The sequence below is a fragment of the Megalobrama amblycephala genome, linkage group LG11, assembly GCF_018812025.1.
Source record: "Megalobrama amblycephala isolate DHTTF-2021 linkage group LG11, ASM1881202v1, whole genome shotgun sequence".
Classification (NCBI taxonomy): Eukaryota; Metazoa; Chordata; class Actinopteri; order Cypriniformes; family Xenocyprididae; genus Megalobrama; species Megalobrama amblycephala.
This window is the reverse complement of record NC_063054.1, coordinates 35,338,573-35,356,770: the sequence shown is the minus strand read 5'-3', so window position 1 is coordinate 35,356,770 and position 18,198 is coordinate 35,338,573. Positions and strand designations below refer to the sequence as shown.

General features: G+C 36.2%; 1 protein-coding gene across 3 annotated transcripts; it reads left to right on the top strand.

The window, feature by feature from the left end:
• The first annotated feature begins 10,928 nt into the window (after positions 1-10,928).
• si:ch211-57i17.5 (usherin) lies at positions 10,929-16,346 on the top strand. Of its 3 annotated transcripts, XM_048208128.1 has the most exons (5): positions 10,929-11,050; positions 11,439-11,689; positions 14,357-14,428; positions 15,596-15,772; positions 15,854-16,346. In XM_048208128.1, the coding sequence occupies exons 2-5, from the start codon at positions 11,528-11,530 to the stop codon at positions 15,938-15,940; spliced, it is 498 nt and encodes a 165-aa protein (XP_048064085.1). In that variant the 5' UTR covers positions 10,929-11,050; positions 11,439-11,527; the 3' UTR covers positions 15,941-16,346. The 3 variants fall into 3 exon arrangements, with proteins under 3 accessions (XP_048064085.1, XP_048064084.1, XP_048064086.1); XM_048208127.1 differs by lacking the exon at positions 10,929-11,050 and having other exon boundaries at positions 11,391-11,689; XM_048208129.1 differs by lacking the exons at positions 10,929-11,050; positions 11,439-11,689 and adding an exon at positions 12,083-12,268.
• Positions 16,347-18,198: the final 1,852 nt, after the last annotated feature.

The following is an 18,198-nucleotide window of genomic DNA, read 5'->3' as shown; positions in this document are numbered from 1 at the left end:
TTTAAATTACAATAATTTACTGTATTTTTGATCAAATAAATACAGGCTATGTGAGCATAAGAGACACATTTCAAAAACATGAAATAAATCTTACCAAGCCCAAACTTTTGAATGGTTGTACATCAGTGTGCTGGATGTGAATATGGTGTTTTTTATTTATTTAATTTATTCAACATAAAGAGCATTTAATTTGCTGAAAAAAGGTTTCATAAGAGTTCTATCATAGTAGAAGCGTCAGCCTTGCCAAATAAATAGTCGTCAATAATTGCTCTCTTGACACAAATATGAAGGAAAAAAGTGATCAATCATTTACTCAGAACATAAATATGAAGTATAGATTAACAACTTTAAGTGTGGAAACATCAAACAGGCATACCAAAGCACTTTTGATATTTTAACTAATAGATTATGTACTAGTAAAGGATTTTTTTTTTGTCTCCAGATGCTCATGAATAGATCTGCACAACCTAAGCTGATTACAGCTTTTGTTTGTTGCATTTTTACCATGTTAACTTTTTAGCACCAAATTGGAAGATTCTTGCTCATTAAATGACAGAAAAGCCATAGCAATATCTATTCTCAGCCATTCACAGAGATGTGAAAATATGTTTTGAAGCAATAACTGAATGTTTTAATGGTACGCTTGATTGAATTCATTCTTAAATTAGATCAAGCTCAAAGGGAAGGTTCACACAAAACAATTTTCTGTCATCATTTACTCATTCATGCTGTACTGTTCTGAGACATTTCTTACGTGTTGTTTTATGTGATATTTATGCGCTGATTGTTGTCTGTCAGTCATCGTGATGATCAGATATAAATGAATACGTTTACCATAATAAAGGAAACACTACAAGATAGAGTAATGAATGTCATTCTCTGAGGATTTCTGGGTCTGTTATTTAGGACAGTCGCAGCTGTGTGTGTGATTTTCACCGTTTCTGCTTGTGAAGGGTTTGTGGGTGTTGTACAATGCTCTCATGAACAATAATGTAAGTTTGTCTTCTCATCTGTTTGATTATATGCAATGAAGTTTTTTTAAATAAATTGCAAAAATTATATAAAGATGCATTAAATAATGGACTTCTCTTACATTCTGACATCTGTGTTTTTCCATCTTTGATTTGAAGACTTTTCTGTTTTAACAGCAGAAAGGATTTCTGTTTGGAGAGCAAACACCATTCAGAGTTACATTCACAAAAAATAAGCAGATTATTCTGCTTATGAGCTGTGTCACATTAATTTGTGTTCAAACACAAAAATGTCTAATTATATTATTTATTTCTGGATTATGGAAATCTGATTGTTTTCCTTTCAGATAAAGAACTGCATGACAAATATAAATAAACATACAAGCATATATTTGACTTTAAACACTCAGAGATTAGCAAATATTCCTTGTAAATAAATAATGACTTTATTTGTGTTTTGGTGGGATGTTTTTCCACTGACATTGATTTTGATATTCCAAATGTTCTGGTTGCTTGTCTGGGTGGTTGCTTACTGGTCCAGGTCAAAAGAGTCCAGTCTCTGTAGAAATGTCTTGAGTTCCTCCTTCAGTGTTGGTCTGTGAAATTTTATTTCTCTGAGAAAGAGAGATCATTGTGATGGCTGTTGTACCTTTATGTCTATGAATAATCAAGCTAATCGATGCAGATAAATTAACAGCATGTCAGACAGCTCCAACTGCATCATTTCACAGGCCGTCAGGAACCATCAACACATTAGTCTCTCTTCACTGAGAGACGCCACACGGCTAATTAATGAGGCTCGTATAAAAGATGCTTACACTGGAAGAACCCTGTACGGCTCTACTAACAGAATGAAAATCAAAGAGTGTGTGTGTGTGTGTGTGTGTTTTGGGATTGTGGGACACATCCTGCTCTGAATTTCTGTGACTATTACTATCTTTGTAGTTGGGAAAAGAAAGAACTACATTTTTTTACATTTTCTGAAGCATGTGAGTGATACATGCCTGTACAAAAGACACCACTGTGATGCTAGGTCAGGGGGTCTTCAACCTTTTTCAAGCCTAGGACAGAAAAATAATTTTAATTAATTTATTAACTAATAAAAAAACAAGGTTTCCCAGCAGAACTTTGCCCAAAGCATCACACTGCATCCGCCGGCTTACCTTCTTCCCATAATGCATCCTGGTGCCATGTGTTCCCCAGTTAAGCAACGCACACGCACCCGGCCAAACATGATTCATCAGACCAGGCCACCTTCTTCCATTGCTCCGTGGTCCAGCTCTGACGCTCACGTGTCCACTGTTGACTCTTTCGGCGGTGGACGGGGGTCAGCATGGGCACCCTGACTGGTCTGCAGCTATGCAGCTCCATACACAACAAACTGTGTGTATTCTGACACCTTTCTATCAGAACCAGCATTAACTTCTTGAGCAGTTTGAGCTACAGTAGCTCGTCTGCTGGATCGGACCACACGGGCCAGCCTTCGCTCCCCACGTGCATCAATGACTCTTGGCCGCCCATGACCCTGTCGCCGGTTCACCACTGTTCCTTCCTTGGTCCACTTTTGATAGATACTGACCACTGCAGACCGGGAACACCCCACAAGAGCTGCAGTTTTGGAGATGCTCTGACCCAGTCGTCCAGCCATCACAATTTGGCCTTTGTCAAACTCGCTCAAATCCTTACGCTTACCCATTTTTCCTGCTTCTAACACATCAACTTTGAGGATAAAATGTTCTCTTGCTGCCTAATATATCCCACCCACTAACAGATGCCGTGATGAAGAGATAATCAGTGTTATTCACTTCACCTGTCAGTGCTCATAATGTTATGCCTGATCTGAAGGTGTCCTGTGGTCTTTGGTACCAAGACGTTAGCAGCAGATCCTTTAAGTCCTGTAGGTTCCGAGGTGGAGCCACCGTGGATCGAACTTGTTGGTCCAGCACATCCCACAGATGCTCGATTGGATTGAGATCTGGGGAATTGAGTCCAGGGCAACACCTTGAACTTTTCATCATGTTCCTCAAACCATTTCTGATGTGTGCAGTGTGTATTATCCTTTTGAAAGAGGCCACTTCACTTCCACAAGGGCTGTACCTGGTGTGCAACAATGTTTAGGTAGGTGGCACGTGTCAAATTTACGTCCACATGAATGGCCGGACCCAGAGTTTCCCAGCAGAACATTGCCCAGAGCTTCACACTCCCTCCACCGGCTTGTCGTCATCCCACAGTGATCCTGGTACCATCACTTCCTCAGGTAAACGGCACACACATCGCCGTCCATGCGATGTAACCCAAAACAGGACTCATCGGACCAGGCAACCTTCTCACACTGCTCCATGGTCCAGTTCCGACACTCAAGGGTCCATTGTAGGTGCTTTCGATAGTGGTCAGGGGTCATCATAAGCACTCTCATTGGTCTCTGGCTCCAGCACATTCATCCTATCATTACAATTTTTGGTGACTTGTGCCACAGCAGACCTTCTGTTTGCTCAGATCAGAAGGGATAGTCTTCATTGCCCTTGTGCATTGATGAGCCTTGGGCACCCAACACCCTGTCGGACACTGTTGGTAAATTCTCACCACTGCTGACCGGGAGAAACACACAAGCCTTGCCGTTTCAGAAATACTCTGATCCAGTCGCCTTGCCATAACAATTTGGCCCTTGTCAAAGTCGTGTGTGAAAAAGTGCCCATTTCTTCTACATCCAACACATTTATTATGAGAACTGATTGTTTGGTTACCATCAAATCTACCCATACCTTAATATGTAGTAGGACAAAATGTGAAAATATCATTACAGTATCAGGTTTTACTCATAAATTGAAAACCGCTATTCTGAAAATCTGACAGTGGTGGTTGATTTAGCAAACAGCACCTCTGAGAGGACAGCAGCTTATATATAGTGGTTCTGCCAGTCTGTAAGTGAGTTAGTGTGAGTGTCTGTGATTAATTACATCAGCCGATGATTTTATCCCAGAGTACATTAATTCACTAATAAACCCTCGGTGCATCAAACGCGACCAGGCGAAGCATGAATGCTGATCAGGGAATTAATGGATTAGCATTTGAGCGTCATGATAAATTAAATACGCTCTGTTTGATATAGTGCGCAACTTGCATCAGGAACCGACTCATCTAGTGGCCTCATATATCTAATGATATATCAGAAGATTATATCTCATGAATATTTAATTGTAATACTTGTTGAAATTATCAGGAAGTTGACTCATCAAACGTGTTTCGAAAACAAAAAAAGGATTATTTCTTTAATTCTGTATTTTTCACTACATGTCTTTATCATCACAAAGACTGTAGAGACCGCATGTTTGATGAAGTTTCTACTGATCAAAAAGAGTAATCCGCACCATAGGTATCCATGATCTGCACTTTAATCTGCACTGGCCTTTAGTGGTTAAGATACAAGATTACATCAAACCTCAGTATTCACTCACTGTGTTTGAACGAAAATAAATAAATAAAACCCCTCTTCTACATACTGCAAATAATCTAGCATATCAACTACTGTATCTATGCATGCTCTTTGTATGCATACTCCTTTGTGCCGAATTTCGACCCCCTGCCAAATTATTGAAGGCGCTACCTGATTGCCTAATCTTAACCCCACCCCTAATCTTAACCCCTCCCCCACACCTACTCCTAAACCTACCAATATAGGGGGGAATAATCTGGCAGGGGGTCGAAATTCGGCGCAACACCGACTAACTAATATTTTGACTAACTAATTATATTGCATTACATTATATTATTACCTTTAATAGCATATTAAATCATTTTTGTAATAAGTAGAAGATTAAGGACTAATTATTGTAATTAATTTGAATATGATTATAATTTCAACTAGATTACAATAAATTAGCAGCGGTGTTTAATTTAGGTCATTTGACCTTTCAATTACCTCATTGTTTGTACTGAAAAAATGAATTTACTTAAAAAAAAACACAAATAAAGTTACATTTATCTGATCAGTCCACACAACAAGAATATCATTCAACATTAATTTATGTAATATTTCATTTTCTTTCCATAAACCTTTAACAAAATGACCCTGTGATGGGGTGGTAACTGATGTGACAGGGTGGTATGGACAAAGTGTTACTCTATATGATCTGCTGGTTTTAAACTTTAAAAACTGGGGGAGGGGAGACCTTCAAATTGAGTAAAAAGTGAGTGAGTGATATAGTGAGTGAATTAATGAACCAAACAGTGTTGCCAAGTCTGCGTTTTTCCTGCGAAATTGGGCCAGGCTACTTTTACACTGTTGCCGCGGGTTGTTTTTCATGTCCACGGGTTGAAGCGAGCCCAAATAACATGATATTTAGCTCTTGGAATGCACATTTTACCAAGGGAACCCTGCACAAAAAAAAAAAAGTTTTACCCCCCAGAATGTGATTTTTATCAGGGGACATTTTGGGATGAAATTTACCAAAATTTCATCCCAAAATGTCTGCAAATCTCCCCTGTGGTCAAGTTTCTCAACTAGCATACATGCATTCAATCTGAAATATAATTATCTTTGTATTAATAATGTAAAAAAAATGAATAAAAGACAGTTTTCCCTATCTATTTTGCGTGACGGGGTGATAAGTTTAAGCTTGACGGGCCCTGCCTAACATGAAAAAGCAACAAATAAACAATGTAAAAAAAAATTACATAGTTTCCTGCTTTTGTTCTTGGTGGCTATAAGGCTCAAATGATGTTACTTAGGCTTTGTGATGTCATTTAAAGGAACAGAGCATTATTTATAGATAAAACAAGTTAGTTTGACGGGATGATAAGTCAAACTGAGGGATGTGCACAAAGTATAAAATATTTACAAAAAAAATTAGGTTTATTGTGAATAAATATATTTTGTGTAAACAGGGACACACATATAATCCTGAAAATAGTATATGTTTGAAAAAGATATATAACTTATTTGGTGATATTTTAGATGCAAATGTCATGTTGGTTGACACAGCCATGTGAAATTGGCTTTGTAATAATGAAAAATGATTAAAAATAGTATGTTAATCTTCAAAAAAAAAAAAAAAAAAAAAATTGATCATATATCATGTCAAAAAGAACACTTGAATTAATAACTTTAAGCTATGGAAACAGACTTTGGGACATTTTTTTTGTGCTTTATGCATCTGATCAAATGTTGCGGGCCCAAATGGCACCCGTTTCATAGAATGACTATAGTGTTTTTTAAATATTTTGAATTACATTTTATTTTTATATTTTCTGTTTTCATTTTCATTTTAGTTTAAAGTTTGGTCATTTTAGTAATGTTGTAGCACATGTTTTGTCGTTTTTATTAGGCCTACTTTCTATTTAAAATTTTAAAGTTTTAGCTTATTTTTAGATATTTTGCCCTCAGTTTCACAGACAAGGCTTAAGCTAGTCCTAGACTAAAATGCATGTTTGAGCGGGTTTAATTGTAAGTAACTTGCACTGACATATCTTAAAATATGTCAGTGCAATTGTTTTGTTTCAAGATAAACACCAGTAATGTTTTTTTTTCTAGGGCACGTTCATAAAAGCTACTTAGATGCCATAATTGAACTAAGGCTTAATCCTGTCTGTGAAACCTATTTCAACATAGGGGCCGTTTACACAACACCGTTTTCAACTAAAAACGGACAACTTTTTATGTGTTTTTGCCGTTCATTAACGGCGTTTTGGGGGCCTGAAAACACAAACTTTTGAAAACAATATCATTATTGTCTCCGTCTAAACTACAAAAACGCAAATTTGTGAAAACGGTGACGACATACGCATGCGTATTACCTAAAGTAACATCGCCAACTACTGGCCTGGCATGAATAATACAGCATTTTTAGACGTTTTCCGTTTTTAGATGTACACGGCCCCTAAGTCAACTCTGTTGTCACCAGTCCAAGTCAAGTCTTCTGTTCCTAGTTATAATAGTTTTCTATGCTCTACAGGTTTATAACCTTTTTCAAAACACTCAATTTGTATACTTATTTTTAAGTTAATTTATTTGTGATTTGATAAAATATTGGAAGTATACTATCAGTTAAATCACATATGTATAAGTAGAAAGAAATTGAAAAAAAAAAAAAAAGGATGTAGTTCATGTGTTAATATCTGATTTTGTGAAACAAAGCAAGTAACCATGTTAAAATCAGTTACTTTAGTGTTTACAGGTCCTGTCTGCGGAAGAAAAGAGTAAGTGACACAAAATATGTGTACCAGTTAAAAAGGGTTTGTGTGATCACTGGGTCACATCATAATGACACGGTTTTACTGTGGTAACTGATCTCTCTATCACCTCCTGTTACCATAGAGCCCTGGAGTACAATTACAGCTGCAGAGACACCTTACACACACCGTTTCTGTCCTTTCCACACTCACCTTGAAGAGACGACTCACACCGAATAGCTTCATTTAAGTGTTGTACATCTATAAAATGTTTCAGGTCAGCGCTCACGGCTGATTCTCCTGTCTGTTTGAGGGCCCCGTCTCATGTCACACACACTCCTGGGGTCCCTGAACCCCCATGAGAGGAACCACGGACACAGACACTGGTGAGTAAAACTCTTTGTGACGCTTGTTCATTTGACCTCTGAGTTTGGACACAGATGAGATGCGTGCAGCTTCTTATATGGCTTATAGATGTTTCTGTTTGCATCAATGAGTAAAACATTTCTACACTCGTGCTGTGTGTCATTTGGACTGAAATAAAGAGAAGAAAATGTCAGGTCATCAGATCAATATTTCATTAATTCTTTGCAATGGGTCAAGATGCCTTTTTAAAACCACACTTGTGTTTAAATGCTAAAAAGCAGGATGATGGACAACTATCAACCGTCCTCATCTGGGATAGAGCGAGATACGGAGCAAACGTGTCTTGTTACAGAGACCTCTGGCTTTGTGATTACTCCTAAGAAAGATCAGGACAGTGAAACAAGAGAGACGTGACATTCAGGCTGTTATCAGACTTCAATTCTGGAGTATTGCACAGTGTACAATGAATACGACCCACTATGAGGTCACATGACCTCGTTACGTTGTGTTATAGTCAGTGTGTGCCGCCCAGTTATCATCTCAGAAATATTTCGATAAGGTATACAATAAGAATTTACTTGTTAATATTAGTTAACATGAACTAAGAATAAGCACTACTTCTACAGCATTTATTAATTTTAGTTAATGCTAATTTACACATTTACTAATACATTTTTAACATCAAAAGTTGTATCTATTAACATTAGTTAATGCACTGTGAACTAACATGAACATTTTTAGTAACTGACATTAACAAAGGTAAATATTTTGCTCATTGTTAGTCAAATGTGACTTTATTGTAAAGTGTTACCAATATTTCTAATCCTTTTTTTAAATAAATACAAAAAATGGGTAATTGGAGTTTAGGCTCCAATTCTCACTAACTAGTTGCTTATTAGCATGCATATTACTAGGATATTCTCTGTTTATTAGTACTTATAAAACACATATTAATGCCTTATTCTGCATGACCATATTCTACATCTCACGATCCTACCCAATACCTAAACGTAAAGGGTTAGTTCACCCAAAAATGAAAATAATGTCATTAATTACTCACCCTCATGCCGTTACACACCCGTAAGACCTTCGTTAATCTTCAGAACACTCCGTGAGGACTGCATAGGGAGCAATGACATTTCCTCTCTCAAGATCCATTAATGTACTAAAAACATATTTAAATCAGTTCATGTGAGTACAGTGGTTCAATATTAATATTATGAAGTGACGGGAATATTTTTGGAGCGCCAAAACCCCCCCCCAAAAAAACGACTTATTTAGTGATGGCCGATTTCAAAACACTGCTTCAGGAAGCTTCAGAGTGTTATGAATCAGCGTGTCGAATCAGCGGTTCGGAGCGCCAAAGTCACGTGATTTCAGCAGTTTGGCGGTTTGACACGCATTCCGAATCATGATTCCACACAGACTGTCCTCCAAAAAAACGACCCCAAGCACCTTATTACGACCTATATTTACGTTTTGAAGTCATGCGCCCTCTAGTGGGCGTAAAAATAATGACAGTGTCGTGTTACGTCTGTCGTCATGAAATGATATATGACTGGCATTACCAATCAAAATGCGTGTTCATTTAAATGCAATGTGTGGACTTTTTACACCATTTCTCGCAATTCTATGCGATGAAATTGCGGGAATTTGCAAAAACTGCGGTTTGATGAAAAAGAGAAAAAAAGGTCATTCCCCCAACACCCTGTTCTCACTAGGCTACTACCTTAATGCAAAGAGTCATTTCTTATTACTTCCTATGATAAGCAAGCATACTAAATCACAGAATATTTAAGTTCTCATTCTGTTTTATTTCAGACCTTAATTAACACATGGCTCAAACTTAAAAAACATTGAGTCAAACAAGTTCTGTAGCTTTACTAAAGGAATATTCAACAACTTCTGTAAAAATGAATAAATAAAATGTAAAAAAATAAAATGTGTGCTTCCTGTTTTACAGAGGTAGCTATACAAAACAGACATCTTCTGTTAAATTAAGTGCTTCCAATGCACAAAGTGCAATCTCTTACTGCAACGTAAATTATTTTACATACTACTAATATACTTACAACTGTAAGGTTTTGGTACTGTTCTGTAACAAAAAAGTGCAATCTTACAACTGTAAAGTTGTATCAACAGTCTTTTGCGCTTATTTTTGTTGGCAAATGAGAATGATTTGCGTGCTTCGTCATGGTTTCACCGCGGGGTTTGCAGATGATGTTCACGTTGCGTGATTACGTCACTTCATAAGGTTCCCATGGCAATAGGGGGAAAATAATGGAGCTTTACTTGTGTGAAGTAAACGCAACATTTTTCAACTTTCTGCTAAGATATGTGACTTTTTTTGCAACGAAAATACAGGGATTATGAAATCATGCTAGCCCCGCATATTTTGCTCGCTGAAATCGGCAATTTATGCGGCGAAAGTGCGGAGTATTTGAAAAAATGTGATCCCCGCATAAATATGCGGACTTTGGCTGATTATGCATTAAATCAGGCGATCGGATAATCGCGTTTTTCTGGAGGGACTGTATATGAGCACATGCGTTCCCTGGGATCGAACCCATGACCGCATGATCACATGATTGCATATTGTTATTGCAATGCTCTGCCAACTGAACTATGCAAAACCCGGAATATGATGCAGATAAAAGGGAACAATGCATTAAAATGAAAGTGTCCTGTTGTCGAAAGGGGCGCAATTTTAGCAAACGCTCATATGGGTCGTATTTCATGAATTAAAATGAAAGTGTTCTGTTGTCGATGGGGCGCAACATTAGTAAATGCTCCTATGGGTCGTATTTCAGGGAAGTGACAAACGACCTATATGGTCGTATTGGTTGGAGAACATGTTGTAAGATTCATAACGCTCCGATGCTTCCTGAAGCAGTGTTTTGAAATCGGCCATCACTAAATAAGTCGTTATTTTGTTTTTCTGGCGCACCAAAAATATTCCCGTCGCTTTATAATATTAATATTGAACCACTGTACTCACATGAACTGATTTAAATATGTTTTTAGTACATTAATGGATCTTGAGAGAGGAAATGTCATTGCTGGCTATGCAGGCCTCACTGAGTCATCGGATTTCAACAAAAATATCTTAATTTGTGTTCCGAAGATTAACGAAGGTCTTACGGGTGTGGAACGACATAAGGGTGAGTAATTAATGACATTATTTTCATTTTTGGTTGAACTAACCCTTTAACAACCACCTTACTAACTATTAATAGGCAGTAATTAGGAGTTTAATGAAGCAAAAGTCATAGTAAATAGTTAGTAATAGTGAGAATTGGACCCTAAACTAAAGTGTGACCAAAGAATTTTTAATTTAAATTAATCCCTAGACAGTCCTATTAAATAATGATTATTTGTTACACTGGAAATGTAAATGAATTAATTGCACTGTGGGATACAGTACTCCCTGCAGCGTCAGATAAACAATTGTTTATGCAAATCGCTGTCAAGTGATTGTAGCAACAAAGCAACCGAAGTAATGCATTTCAATGTGAGTTACTGATTTGAAGCCTCGTTCACACTAGGTAGGCCTACATTTACATGCACCCACATAATCCATTAGTAATCGGACTGATGGCTCAATCAGCCTTCATGTAAATTGAGGATTGAAAGTTGTGGTGTAGACCTGAAATAATGTGATTAATAGGACAAAAATAAACATGTAAAGGCTTGAATACAACTACCTTTTTCAAAAGTACCGTGCACAGATCAGTTTCATGTGCTGAAGTTGTGTTTGGAATACATAAATGCACAAGTAGGTGGAATTTCGAATCGGATTGCAAAATTTAGGGTTCATATAAACAGAACTTTCCAAATCTAAATTCAGATTGGCGAAAATTAATGCATGACAACTGTCATTCCTGGCTCGGCTCTAAACCAGTGTTGTGTTCTGTCTGCTGTCTGTGATCTCAGGTGTCGAGCCTCCCACTCCTGCCGGTGGTCGTCTGGGCGCAGGCGCGGGAGGTTCACCGTTCTACCGTGAGCTGTGGTTCATTGTGCTGATGGCTGGAGTCGCGCTCGTGCTGTTGGCTCTCATTCTGGCTATAGTTTTACACAAGGCATTGAACAAACCGCCGTTCACCCGAGAGCGGCCGCCCCTTGTACCACTGCCGCTTCACCGCCGCAGCCCGCTGGCCGTCTACCCACCCAGCAACTCCTACCTGGTGAGGCCAAAAATCCCTTATTTTTATGGATGCGCCGATAATCAGTATTGGCAAACAAAAACAATTATTTTCAATATCAGCCATTGCTGATTGTTTAAATACAGGCCCATATGTGTCAATCAAAAGGGGGATGGAAAAACGTGTCAGACTTCAACTCATACTGTGTGTGATGAAAGTGGCTGCATCCAAAAATCGCATTCTTCCCTACTATATAGTAGGTGAAAAACAGTATGTGACAAAAGAATTATGTTTGAATTCACAGTACTCATAAAAGAGTAGGCAAAAAGTACCTACTACTTCAGGCGACATTCTGAAGTGAGCATAAGATGGACACTTTACTATCCCATGAGGCCACAGGAGAGGATTAGTGAATGGCAGTGAAGCGACACAACTGATGCTTGTAGGTCACATGATAATAACAGCATGGTGAATGCAGTACATAACAAAATCGGGTCCTCCCTTGAAATCGGATCCCTCGATTAATTGAACATCATTAATTTGTTTTATTTATAACTGAAATATTTGGACATTTAACACTTAATTTAACATACATTAAAGATGATTGTGAATACATGTAGGGTAAGTACAAATGCGTGTATAAACTAAACAATCAGGTTAAACGGATATGTTATGCTAGTAGCCTACATAAGCTAACTAATACAGATATAAATGATCATTATAGCATAGTTAAAACAGCATTTATCATAACATGATTTTGTAAGAATTGTAATCAGGTGCAAAAGAGAGTAATGTTACCTATTAAAAGCAATTTGGATCACATGGGGGCAATTTATCACTACTACACTGGATTGCATTTAGGGATGCAAAATTCAGGGAATTTTCAAGGCTGGAAATTTTCCATGGGAATTAACGGATATTTATGGGAATTAATGGGAATAAACAGGGAATTGCAGGTTAGCCTATAACAGGGAATTTAAATGTAGTTACATGTAGCATAATCTTGGTTAAAACAACCAGATTTTATGCAATTTCAGTTTTTCAATTTTTACCCTGCACATTCATCCATAACATGCACATTTGATCAAAAATACAGGGGGAAAAAACAGTAATATTGTGAAATATTATTACAATTTAAAATGATGGTTTTCTATTTTAATATATTTTAAAATGTAATTTATTTCTGTGATCAAAGCTGAATTTTCGGCATCATTACTCCAGTCTTCAGTGTCACATGATCCTTCAGAAATCATTCTGATATGCTGATTTATTATCAATGTTGGAAATTTCAGTTGTGCTGCTTAATATTTTTTTATAACCTTTGATACATTTTCAGGATTCTCTGATTAATAAAAAGTTAAAGATCAGCATTTATTTAAAATAGAAATGATTTTTATTTTGAATAAATGCTGTTCTTTTTTTTCTTTTTTTTTATTCATCAAAGAATCCTGAAAAAAGTGTCACAGGTTCCAACAAAATATTAGGCAGCACAACTGAAATTTCCAACATTGATAGAGTAACAAATCAGCATATTAGAATGATTTCTGAAGGATCATGTGACACTGAAATAGATAGCACATGCATAAAAATTTCTGCAATAAAAATATATTTATTTTACACATTTACTAAATTAGAACTAATTGGATGCAAAAAAAGAAATAACTATGTTATTTCATGTTATGACCAGACATTTAGATGTTTATATTTATGTTTGTATATGATATATTTTATATGAATTTATATAATTTTATTTAGAAATGTATATAAATTTCCCAAACTTTCCAATGAATTCCCATAAATTCACATATTTTCTCATAAATTCCAGTTAATTCCTGTTAACTTTCCAAATTTTCCAAATTTCCAAAATTATCCAGGTTAAGTTCCCGAGGAAATTTACCGGAAACTTACCGCCCCTTTGCAACCCTAATTACATTCATACCACACTCATACTATCCCAGGTGCAAAAAAAGTACACTTCTATAATGTACTTAAAGTGCTCTGTTTTCGCGCACTAATTTTGTACTTAATATACTAAAAATTCTTCTTTAGTACTTATTAAGATAATCATACGAACATCTAAGTGTACTCAACTGTGCTATTTTGAGACCATGAAATACGAACTAAAATTTGCTTTTAATATACTATCTCTGTATATTAGAAAATATATTTAGTTACCACTTGTAGTACACTATGGGTTCAAATGCACTATAAGCGATATCTAAATACATTTTTTAAATACAGATAGTATATTAAAAGCACATTTTAGTTCATATTTCATGCTGTCTCAAAATAGCACAGTTGAGTACACTTAAATGTTCATATGATTAAGAAGTACTAAAGAAGAATTTTTAGTATATTAAGTACAAAATTAGTGCACGAAAATGCACTAACTTTAAGTACATTATAGAAATGTACTTTTTTTTCACCTGGGATATATCAGTCGTGAAGTAATTACTTGTTCAAAATAAGCACCTACTCAAGACAGAAAGCGATTTTGGATGCAGCAAACGTCTCTTGTGTTGAATTTATTTAATCTATCTTTCCTCAGGGAATTCTGTTCAATGTCCTGAAATAATTCTTCACCATTCATCTATTTATTGTTGTCCTAATACTATGAGCCTGGCTGAAACTCATCTAAAGGGCATCCTGACTGTGTAGTGTGTCTCTCTCTCAGTGAAATGTTAACGGCATGTTTGTTCCTCGACACAGTTCGACACGCTTCCGGAAACGGTGGGCTCTCCGACCAGCGTCACACTGAAGGCCTTCACGATGCACATGGAGGTCAGAGCTTCATGTTTTGCAGATTTAACTGCCCATTTATGAATTTATATGCATGATAAACAAATTTACAGTAAACTTAGTGTACGGTACAGAACAATTATTATTAAGAAGAAGGAAAAAAAATGAATCGTAAAGTAATTTCCGCACCACTAGCGGCACCAAGTGGTGTAAAAAATAACGACCCTGAACTTAAAGGGATAGTTCACCCAAAAATGAAAATTCTGTCATCATTTACTCACCCTCGAGTTGTTCCAAATTTATATAATTTGTTTCTTCTTCTGCTGAAGATATTTTGAAGATCAAACAGTTTATTTCCCCCCATACTATGGAAGTCAATGGGGTCCATCACTGTTTGGTTACAAACATTATTCAAAATATCTTCTTTTGCGTTCAGCAGAACGAATAAACTGATACAGGTTTGGAACGACATGAGGGTGAGTAAATGATGACAGAATTTTCATTTTTGGGTGAAATATCCCTTTAAATTGTCTAATATATATATATATATATATATATATATATATATATATATATATATATATATATATATATATATATATTTTTTTTTTTTTTTTTTTATTAGACCAGTGTTATTAAGTCTTATTTTAGTATCACTGATATACTATTATAGTTTTTTAATATTTTTAATTAGATTTTATTTTTTTATATTTTCAGTTTTAATTTTAATTTTAAAATTCTCTTAATTTTGTTGTGAGTATTTGTCATTTTTAATTTTTTATTTAAATGTCTATATCTTTTTTTTTTTTTTTTAAGGTTTATTTAGTGTTAACTTAAACTAAATAAAAATGAGAAATGATGCCTTGGTAACTAGGCAAAATAAAATAAGTTTACATTTTTGTATAATTTATTTCAGTTAATGTGTATTTTATTTCAAATAATGAGAATTTTTTTTAGTTAGTATTTTTAGTTTTAGTTAACGATAACCCTGCTTTAAATATAAATGAGAAATCTAAATGTAAGTTACATATTTATAAAATATCGATATAAATGAACATAAAAATAAATTTAATTTCATCTTGATCATCTCGAAATTAAAAAAAATATGTATTGTATTAAAATGTATTTGTAAAGGCAAAATGAGGATGCTTTATTTTATGCTTGGTGCCTCACAGAGTTTGTACATAAGATTTTGTTGATGTTGTTCAGGAGGTGATCGAGAGTAAAGTGGTTGATGAAGACGGTTCAGCCGAGGGTGAGACGGGTGTGGTGACGGTCTCAGGTCTGTACTCACAGAACCCTTTACAGCGCAGCGTCAGTCAGCTGATCGACAAGAAAGACGAGGAAGCGTGGGAGCCGCACTTCAGACGCCTCGACAGCGGCCTGGTGAGAACGACAGGATTCGTGTTGCACTTAATTATTATTATTTTGGTGAAATTAGATTTTGATCCCATGCACGTTTGTCAGTTTGAAGGTGAGGAGTTTGTGGACAGCATCAAAGGCTTCAGCACAGTCAGGAAAGAACACACCATGTTCACGGACACTAACCTTTGACCTTCATCATGACTTCTGACCCTCATCTCATATGAGAGTAGGATTGGCACTTTCTCCAAACATCACCTCATATCAGAGGGACGTAAACCGAACTACTGTATGTTTTGGTGAACTCAGAGCCGCTCTCGGACTCTCGTCTCGATGTGTCTCCAACTCAAACAGGAGGAAATTAGATTATTCAGCAGGCCAAAAAAAAAAGGTTCACATCAACATTGAACCATGACACTAATATTTCTGTAAGATGGCAAACAAGCATTGTTTAAAGTTGGCTTGGATGGAATATTTGTTTTAACAAATCTTTTTCTGAAAACTAAATGGTTTCATTTTTTAAAGATGTTGTAATTTTATGGCAAATGCAGTATTTAAGAGGTTACTTGATAATAAAGATATTAAAGACATCCTTTTGTTAAAACTTTGTATAAAGTCATTCTTATATCATCCGAATGGATTTGAAGTCACAGTCTCTGACATTTACAGTTTTTCTCAGTCGCTTTGGTGCATTTCTCACATCACTATTCACATTTGCACAACAGTTAATGCAGTTCTCAAAACAATTAGTACAAACTGCAAAACCTAGTTGATAAGCTGCAAAAGCGTGTCACTTGCTCAAAATGGATAGGTTATTCCTCAAAAGCAAGTATTCGTGTCAATGAAAGTGTCAGTCTCATCAAGATGAAAAGTCCTGACACCATTGTTTATGAACAAGATAGTCAAATGGCTTTGTCATGTTTTCATTATGACAGTTTACTCTGTCAATGTTTTCCAATGCAAAAAAGTCAGATCTTGGTGACACTACCTGAAAATGCTCAAGACAGCACTATATACTATTTGCACAGCCATTTGAAAAATACAGTAAAGTTACACATTACTGTATTTAGTGAGGTAACTGAGTACAAGACACTGAATATGTATGTTTCACATTTTTACTGCATATGCTCTTTGCAATTCTAATTTGTTCACAGCATTGTGCAAAAGAAATAATACACCCTTATTTGCAACAAACATAAACTCCCTTTGGGTAGAGCTGTGCACAACTGTAAACAATATTGCAGTACATATGGCAAATCTTTACTGTAACACTACTGTACACTACAATACACTAAATGTGTGATGCAGTAAAGCTGTACGTCTAAATGTAAAATGTACAGTGACAAGTTCTTGTCCCACTGCAAGCTTCATGTATGACACGATGACAGTAGTGCAGCGCAGATTGTTTAGTGCTGAATTACTGTCCATTTATACACACCTGTTCTCCCGACGAAATGTTTGAATAATTGAATTTACAGTGGTTCTCCCAACATTTGGCTGCACCCTTCGACCAGCCTCAGCCATTGTGAGGCCGTGACTGACAACATGATCCACAAATGTAGCCCTGATTTCATCAGGGATCTGCCTATTGGCCTCTTCTTCCTCTTCCCCTGTTTTGTCCCCTTCCCCTTCTTCCCCGCACCCTTACCCCTTTTCCATGAGGCTGACCTTCCATTTCTGTGTCACAGTATTGTAGAAATGGTACACACTATGTCCTGCTTGGTTCATATATGCTTGTAAAATGGGGGTTTATGGGATTCACCTCTGACAGTGATTGTAGAGAAGTGGCTTATCATTGGTTGCAACTAATGCTTCACACTCCCCTTCTCATCAGTGAAAGTTGAGATTCACTTGAGAGAAATTGTTCAATTTAGGAGACATTTTCAGGAAAAAAAGATTTTTAAAAAATGTGTAAAATTTGCTTGACAGATTTTGACAACTAGTTCAACATTTTTGTATGTAATGACTCAAGCAATGAAATGAGGACTATTCGTTTTATATGGATTGACTATTCAGCATTCACAAGTATAGTTAATTTTGACTGACATGACATAAGCAAATGATAATGTTATAAAACAGCAGAGAGTTGTATGAAAGCAACTGATGCATGTCCAAAAGCATTTGCAATTTGTTCGAAGGAATGAGAAACTACTACTATGATGTTCACAAATGACTAAATGTTGTGGAGGTTGAACTAACTGTTGTGCAAATGTAAATAGTGATGTGAGAAATGCACCAAAGCGACTGACAAAAACTGTAACTCTTTCACCACCATTGACAGAATTTTCCTGCTTTCTGTGTTTTCACTGTTATACGGTAGGGGGCGCTATTACACAACTTCTGAAAGAGTACAGAATCTCCATATCAAAACACATGCAAAAAAGGAGCAGAAACAAGAGATAAAAGCATGGCTTATGTACATTGTAGTCTTTGGAAAAAAACAACATGAT